General features: G+C 32.1%; 1 protein-coding gene across 1 annotated transcript; it reads right to left on the bottom strand.

Moving 5' to 3' along the window:
• Window positions 1–6,917: 6,917 nt before the first annotated feature.
• Window positions 6,918–7,865, bottom strand: LOC101708694 (olfactory receptor 9K2). Its single transcript, XM_004875340.4, has one exon. The coding sequence runs from the start codon at window positions 7,857–7,859 to the stop codon at window positions 6,918–6,920; it is 942 nt and encodes a 313-aa protein (XP_004875397.2). The 5' UTR covers window positions 7,860–7,865.
• Window positions 7,866–9,390: the final 1,525 nt, after the last annotated feature.

Raw genomic sequence — 9,390 nt, 5'->3', positions numbered from 1 at the left:
CTCTGTTGTCAGCTGGCTCCTGTCAGCTGGTAATTTTCAGATTGGCTTTGGTCTTCTCCTCATTTTGTAAAACTACTGTTCCCTGCCCATCCCCAAAAAAACAAAACAAAACAAAACAGCACAACGCAAACAAAAAAAAATAACCCACAAAGTTTCCAGCCTGAGCTCAAGATGAATCTCCTAGGACCTTCTACAACTTTTCCCTTAGTTTCCTACAACAACACCAACACAAATCTATTTTCCAAACCCATCTTTTCTAAAGGTTTAAGGAAAACAGAAAAAGTACCAAAATTTACTTAAAGTTGGGTGCTAAACCTCACAGTTTCAAAATACCCTGCAATGACTATGGAATTTGTCCCTGCCATATATATAAATATTTTTTTCTGGAGCTCTCACTTCTGGGAAGGGTTTTATCCCCTCTTCATCTCCCTTTTGATCTCTCTGAAACTACTAGCCCACAGGACCAGAAAACCTTTAAACCACACCCAGCATCCTTGTTCTTCCTCAGTCTATCCTAAAGTAGACTTTTGGCTTTTCACCAAACATCTCAAAACCAAACTTTAGTTGAACAAAATGCTGCTTACTCAAGATCTCTGCTCTTGGCTGTACAAACCTCATGGTAAATTTTCAAACTTCTAATTTTTTTAACATTACTCAAATCAAATTCCTAGACAGAGCTCTGTCTCCCAGACTAGACTAGCAAAGAAGCACTAGGAAAAAAAAATGTGTATATCTCACCTGGGAGTTAATCCAATAACACAAAATTCATTATTCTAATATCTTAAAATTTTGAAAAATATTTTAAATTAAAATATTTAAAACAGATTTCCATAATTATCACTATATCATACTAATAAAGTTTGAATAGTACCTATATTAAATCTTGTATCCAACTAAAAGGCTTATTAGCACAATTATTTAATATAATGCTAACCAATGAAATAACAAAAATTTTAAAATACACCATGGAAATAAAATAGAAATTTTTACTTACTTTAGAGAAAATTTTATTTGCAAATACCCTACTCAGATAACTCCAAGGGATAAAATAAAAATCTCATTACTTCAAATTGAATATTTCAGTCAAATTGATAGCTACATTATAAATACTATAGAATCAATATTTTCTAGCAAGTTACCAATATGAAAAAAAAACCTATGCAGAGCAGAAACAGAACACAAACACATATGACTTTCAGTGAAAATATAAGACAAAAATAATTTTCTTTTTTGGAGAGTTATTTTAACCACAGATAAATATTCTTTGGTTGATATTTTTTAAAATAATTTTTAATTTATTTCTAAATTTTTATAGCAAAATACTACAGTATACATATAGCATAGATACTACACATAGTTATACACAAGTACAACTGACCTGAAAACAGTCTAGATTCTACTTTCCCATTAGGCTCTCTTTATTCATCCTCAGATCTTCAATATGACAAATTCATTTGAAAGAAAATTTTAGCACAGTCTTGAATCATGTAACATGCCAGTGTGCTATGTTTTCCAATTCTTGAGGAGAAACTTTAGTATGGGTAAATTTATTGCAAATTGGTTCCAGTTTTGTTTCATTTGTTTAATAAAACCCAATTAACTTATACTCCAAATATATTTGTAAAATTTATATATTTGAATAATGTCAAGTAGTTAACAAAATTTGTAGAAAGATGAAAATCCTAACTCAGAAAATAAATAGGAGCTAAGTCTGGACATCTGGATACACACCCATCATCATTATTTGGTACTAACATCATAGTTGTGCCACTATTATCAATATCTCAGAACACTGAAATGTCATCACAGGCAACAGTGCTATGATTTTTTCATTCACTGGATCCCACTATTGCTACCAACAAAGTTCATTTCAAACTGCTATGGTTTCTGATCAATGCTCTATCTAAATTCAAAGTTCCAGACAAGATCATCACTCATAGTTGTATGCTCATTCTCTAGCATTCAGGAATACAGAAATAGACACCTTAATTTTATGGCTTTTATAAGAATCAGTGGCCAGTTCAATCTTTGGTCTCAGCAGCCAAATGTGTTTGCAGGAGACTGGGGTTGGGAGGATGTTGGACAAAGGGGACAAGGTTTTAGTTAGGCCATAAGAATAAGTTCCAGAGATCTATTATGCAGCATGGTGACAATGGTTAACTTTAGTATATTGCATATATATGAAAATTGCTTAGAAACAGATTTTAAAATTCCTTACAACAGAAAAATAATATGAGGTAATGCTGTGTTCATTACATTTATTTAATCATTTGAAAATGTATACATATGTCAAAACATCATTTATCTATTACACTTTACAAAAACTGGAGGTGAGTTTAAAAGAAAAGAAGTAATGGAACTATGATTTCCACCAATAACTACACACTGGCAAATTTTCCAAAAAGAGGAAACTGGTTAGATGTTGGGGAGTTAAACAATAATCAACTTGTACTGCAAAATTATTTTTATCTAAATATCAACAAGATAGAATGTCCTCTAAGAACTGAGAAATTAAATCATAAGTCTCCTTTTCATGACATACTGTCTTGAAAAACAAAAGGTGGAAATAAAAACTATACTATTACTACTATGTATTATTTTTTGCTATCTGGTTTTAATTTCTCCTTCCTCAAAAGAATATGGTTTATTCTTGAGATGTCAACCATTTCCAGTTTGAATATGCTTTACTGAACTCAATTTTGAAATCTTGTTCTCGCTTCACAAACAAATGGGCCCACGACAAAGGAAGGTCAATAGGATGCTTCTTCACTGGAATTTGAAGCTTTGGCTGGGTATCTCAGAGCTTATATTTCCAATCTATGACATTTTCACCAGTTAGGTTCCTGCTAGATTACTCTGTATGTCCTGCTTCAGTGTTCACCACAGTATGCTTATTTCTACCCTTTGTTAAATAAGATTCTTCTGCTTATCTATTAATTTTCTATGTTACCAATATCCTTATTCTTCTAATAACTCCTTTCCTGAGTTAAATCACTTTATATTACTTACATCCAAAACTCCAAACAAATATCCAAAATTGATGCCAGAGAATGAACTTTATAATTGCTTCAAGAAAAACTAATATCTAGTACTGCTTATCTGGCTGAAAATAAAATATACGAGAAAAACCTTCATTTTCTGTTAGTGAAAAGTTGTCTAATAACTTATCACATGGTTAAATAGAATCACATGCCCTCTAAAAGCAGAAATCTAGTGGACTTTATGGCTGTCATAAAGTCCCTTCCACAGACAGACAAATTGCCTGAAAGTTTTTGAAGTAAATATTTCCAATAGTATGGCATTTGACAGATTTGGATTCTGTTTGGACACTGCTTCTCTGTTTTGCATTTTCTAGCTACCTGGAATGTGGAAATTCATTTATTTTAGTCTTATCATTGTGGATGTGGAATGGAGCCAGAGCAAAAGAAAATTCATATGTCTAAATATTTGCCTTTTTCTTAAACCACCCAGAGTCAGTTTATGTAAATTCACAAAAGAAATCTAACTATAAAACATTCCTTTGAGAAAACTGATACTAATCATTAGACTGTTAGAAACTGTTAATAACATGATACTTTAAAAATGTTATTAAAAGGAAAGAAGAAACTATTCAAAGAGCTAGAAGTTATATTCTATAAAAGTGAGAAATATGGACACACATCTTCAGTTAATGTTTTTATTTTTGCTTTGTCTTTTTTATAAAACTGGAATATTTAAGAAATTACTTGAACATGGATTCCTTTTTTCAGACTGTTTTTCATTCTTGAATTACCCTGATTTTTTCTTTTCTCATACCTTCTGTCTCCTCCCTCTTCTTACCTCACCATCAACAGTAAATTTGCCCTCAAAGAAACCACTAGGTTGACAGCTTAGAAACACAATTTTGATGATCTGTACTGGTGTTATGAAATTGAACAAAGTGATTTTCTATACTCAATTCATAAGCGTAATAATAATGTAGTCCACTATCAATTCAAACTTTTGATATTTTTATAGCTACTCCAATCAACAAAACAATTAAAATCCCATAATGAGTTGAACTATTTTAAGGCTTAAAAAAATGGGGAAGGGTCCACTTTGGGTCTAGTCTACAATGAATAACAATAACTTTAACTTACATTTGTGAATTTTTAGAATATGCTTACTTATTACTTCCAACTATCTGAAACAGAGAATCTTAAAATCCTGATGACAGAAAATATGCTTAATAACACATTAAAATACCAAATATTAGGTAAGCATTTGCACTACATAAAATGTAAAGATAAATGAATCACATGATACTATAGGACAATAAATACATGAGCAGGTCCAAAACGTTGTAATCAAGGAAGAAGAATAATGTAGTACAAATAAGATCCTTTGAAACGCCTAAGACAAACTTCAGTTTCTCATAGCACCATATATAAAATTTTCTCCATGTGGATTTTACAGACAGTTTTAAAGTCACCTCCACACAATGACTTATAACCTATAGGTTGTGGAATGTAATCTTCAAAGTCTCTCAGCTATGGCAGCATTTCAAAAGCAATCCATGCATCATTGAAAAGCAAAAATACTCTGTCAATAAGAGCCAGCAACATGTTGGAATGACAATGAGTTGCTCTGATGGAATCTTGATGGCACAAATAACAAGAAAGAAAGAAATTAGGCACTACTTTTCATGCAAATCTTGTGAACCAATAAAAAATTTTATTATGGAAATTGAAAGAAAATAAAGGCTACCTGAATATAATACTTTTGAAAGCATTTTGCCTTGGATTTTCAACTTTCCCAAATCCCTTTGAATGTATGGAGTAGTTTAAGCAATGCTACTTATAAGGCTATACTCTGGAATACTGTAGTCTGTTATGGCTATAAAACAGGAAATGCAACCCACTATATATAAAATGATTAAAAAATGGATCTGGGCTGTATTCTTATCCAGTGTTTCATTATATTTTTTAACAGTTCTTAAAAACTTACACTTGGTAAATAAGGATTAAAATGATTAAAATGAATAATTGATAATTTGAAATAGAAAAAGGTCCAAAGGTGTAGGGATGGTGGGAGGGGAAGGGGAAAAGAAAGAAGGGAAAGGAAAAACTATGAGAAAAGAAAAAAATGGAAACAAAGTCTATGTAAATAGGGAAGGGTGGAGGGGGTGGAGGGTGCACAGGTAATGGGGAAAAAAATAAGAACCAAGATACATCATGTACAGGTGCAAGCACCCAATGATAAATGTAAACATATTGTATACCTAAAATGTACCAATAAAAGAATTTAAGAAAAAAAACTCACACTTGTTATATACATCAAAGAGCAACAACATAAGCCTAATGGGGATGCAATGGAAATAAGTAAAATATAGGAAAAAAAATCTTTCAGACTAGTAATAATGTATGCCACAGATTAGTTTCCCAATTGATTTTGCTCTTATTTGCTCTTATGAGGCATTTTTATGAAATTAAGCATCAAGAAAAATGGTAGATTAACAGGCTTAGAATGGAGGGGATTAATATAGCCTTAATTTATTAGTCACTTAACTTTTCTATTTAATAATTGAAAATAATTATTTCCCAAATCCCTTAACTCAGTAAACATTAACCTACTATGATGCATGTCATTGTGCATTCATCAAAAGGACTTTGCTATCTAAACAAAAGCAGAAGAAAGACCTAACAGAGACCCATATTGTGAGTTTTCATAATGGTGAGTATATAAACAAAACTGTCAACCAAATTGTGTTTCTTAGATTTAATTTTTGTCTATGATGATATTGCCAAGCTTTAAGCATTGCTTACTTGAGCATTATTTAAATTACTTGCACAACTGTAAGGCACTGACATGACTTTCAAATCTGGGCTCCTTTGATACCTGTCAACTTTGTGGGATCCTCTCCTAATGACCTTTATCTCAACTGATATCTGATGTTTAGAAAAAATTACATTTTAAATTTACCCCATAATAAACATACAAAACCACACATATGTATGTGTACACTTATCTAATTCAACTATTCACACAGGTTATAAATCTTATGATACTATTAACATTTTCTTTTTTAACTAACATTTTCAAACTGATTTCAATATAGTGTTTTTACTGACTGCAGATTCATAATCAATAATTTGAATTATCCTAAAGATAGAGACTGAGCTGAAAAACATTATAAACATTGTAAGATGTTTTGGGTACATTGAAGTATAAACCCTGTCCTCCAAAAAACACCATATAAAATGTTTTGAGGGTCAGGGATTTAGTTCAGTGGCACAGTGCCTACCTGGCAAGTACAAGGTTCTGAGTTCGATCCCTGGTACCAAATAATAATAATAATGATAATAATAAAAATAATGATAATAATAATAAAATGTTTTGATTTAAATAAAATCAAAGCAAGTTTCCATGTTTCTTCTTTAATGAAAACCAGACCACTCTGCTTATTTTTGTTTTCCATTTTCTCTTAAACATGTACACATGCTCTGACATCTTTAGCATGCCATCAAAAACAAAACATGACAGTAGCATTTATATAGAGTGTGATTTCCATGTAAACTGATTGGGACACAGTTCCCAAGTTAAAAATTGAGTGAAGTGTGTGCTGTATCTAAATTTTGCTTAGACATATCAGGGAGAGAAACAATACTATATTTCTTCATTCCCATAACATATTGTTATTTGGAGAGTAAGACATATGTAACTGTTTGTAGAAATGCAGCAAATTTTCACAAATGTCCAGAATTTTCAGGTATAATTAATTACCTTGAGGAAAAGTGAATAGTTTATTTAGATATTTCTTAAAGAAAAAGCTATGGAACAGAACAGTTGAGGATTTGGCATTTCCTTTTTTTTAAATGAACTTTAAATGTCTAAGTCTAAAATATCAGCGGACAGAAATCAATTCATACAAGAAACACACAAAGCAAGTAGAAGTGGATTTAGAGTAAAACTTTCTTCTTCCATAAGACTTTTCTCATGGCAACTTTAACATCCTTATTTCTTAGGGAATAAATTAAAGGATTCAACATAGGTGTGAACAAAATGTAACATACTGAAGCCACCTTGCGAAGTTCAGGGTTGCTTGGAGGTGTGAGATACACGAAGGAGACAGTCCCATAAAGCAAACTTACAACCCCCAGGTGGGAGCTGCAAGTGGAAAAGGCTTTCTTTCTCCCTTCTGTTGAGGGGATTTTCAAAACAGTGGACCCAATGTACATATATGATACTACAATAACAATTATTGTGGGCAAAATGATGACAACAGCTAAACTAAGTGATACCATCTTATTGATTAAAATATTAGAACAGGAAATCTTTTCAATTGGATTTGAGTCACAGTAAAAGTGATCAATGACTCGGGAAGCACAAAAAGACATGGAGAATGTTACACTGATTTGAAGGATAGAACTGACCCAGCCACAGAGATAGGAACCAGCCACCAGCTGGATGCAAACACTTCTTGACATGTGAACACTGTAAAGAAGAGGGTTGCAGATGGCAACGAAGCGGTCATAGGCCATGGCTGCCAGGACAAAGGCCTCGGTTACCATGAAAAGTGCATAAAGGAACAGCTGAGTTACACAACCTGCAAAGGATATGGCCTTTTTCTGAGACAGGATGTTGACCATGGCTTTGGGTATAATAGCAGTACAATAGGAGAGGTCAATGATGGAGAGGTTGCCTAGGAAGAAATACATTGGTGTGTTCAGCCGGGGATCAGTCGCAATGATGCCAATCATGCTAAGGTTCCCCAGAAGGACCATGCCATAAATAACCAGAAATAGTAGAAAGAGGAGACTGTGGAGCTCTGGACGGACCCTGATGCCTACAAGAATGAAGTCAGTCACTTCTGAATGGTTGTCTCCTCCCTTGTCACCCATGGCAAATCTCTGCTTCAAAGTATAAGAGAAAGTCAACAAATAAACTTTCCACTCTTACTCTAAATCACAAATAAAACTTCACATTGAAGAACACTTTATAGGGGACAACTATTGTGTGTCCATTATCCCACTAAGTTTATGTACCAGCAAACTGAAGATGATGGATGTTTTGTTGCCTAACATAACATAACTGGCTAAAAACGTAATGCGAAATCAAGGTGAAGTATTGTATTTTGTATTTAAGACTAGTGCTCATATCAGAACAATGTAGTTTGAGGCTTTATATCTTTCTACTTTGTCATAAGACAAAGTGTCATTTGTGATTAAGTTAATAATTTAATAATATTAAAGTCTGAAAAAATCCTAATACTAAGAAAAAGTCACTTCTTTCCATCTTAATTTAACATTTAATATTTATTTTTCTCTTTAATAACACTGCTTTATTGTAGCAATAAATGAAGGGAGGAACTAAAAGTACATTCTAAAATAACATGAACATTCTATCAAAAAGAGCTCTTGCAACTACAAATAAATTATAAAGAAGTTAATTATTTTACTTAGATTTCTTGCAATAGGCAACAAGTCTCCAGCTCCTGGAACTGGTTTTTTTAAATGCAAAAATAAAGTCTGAGTGTTGTATTTGTATTTTATTATCCTGTGGAATTTGTTAGTTCTTTATATAAATTTGTCAAGGATCTACTTCATCTGAAATTCTTTTGAATTTGCGAAAAAATCAAGAGCTTCAAAAGGGAACCAATTCAAATTTTGACTATATAAAAGATTATATTAAATTAGATAGCAAATTTTAATGAACTCCTAACCACAATAAGTCCTCAATGGATTTAAGAATAAATATGTATTAATTTCCTAGGGGCCTCCAAATTAACTAATTGGATTTAGCTGACCTGTTAGGCAACCAAAACTACTTTGGTTACCGTGAAATATTTCTGCTTTTAATTTTAATGTAAACATATTTGTTAAGCTGTCTAGCAACTAAGAATTGCCCTACTATGTTTTTTTCTTTGGTGGCATCATTCATAATTCCAATGAGTGATATGAATGATAAAAAACAGTAAATGATCCAGAAAATTTCCTTGGCAAAATTGAAATAAGTGGTACAATTGCAATTAAAATTACAGTCTCTACAAAGTTTCTCTTTGACTCATCATTCTGCCTCAATTGTCAGAAGTTTAATTATATTTGTCTTTCTCTGTTATAAAAGTATCTCAGATTTCAAAGCCTTCATGGCTTTCTTTGCATCTTTATGTGTTACTTCTCCCAGCAACCTTCTCAAAAAAAGGACATAAAATTAATTCATGCAAATTCAACTAAATGGAAAAAAATTATCAGACTTATTCATAATATCACTATTCCTAGTCTCCATCCTCACTCCACTGCTTCACCATGTATCTTAAATCTACTGAAATTAGTTGATAATAATTTGGTTTTAATGGACAAGATGACTAATCTTTACAGGTTAAGATATATGAGGATGATTGTATTTTATTCCTCAGATAAAATAAGAGAATAC

Source organism: Heterocephalus glaber, unplaced genomic scaffold (genome assembly GCF_053883595.1).
Source record: "Heterocephalus glaber isolate CG9 unplaced genomic scaffold, H.glaber_assembly_v1.0 deba00001569, whole genome shotgun sequence".
In the NCBI taxonomy this organism is placed as follows: domain Eukaryota; kingdom Metazoa; phylum Chordata; class Mammalia; order Rodentia; family Bathyergidae; genus Heterocephalus; species Heterocephalus glaber.
The sequence above is the reverse complement of the archived record's forward strand: the minus strand, read 5'-3'. Positions and strand labels throughout refer to the sequence as shown.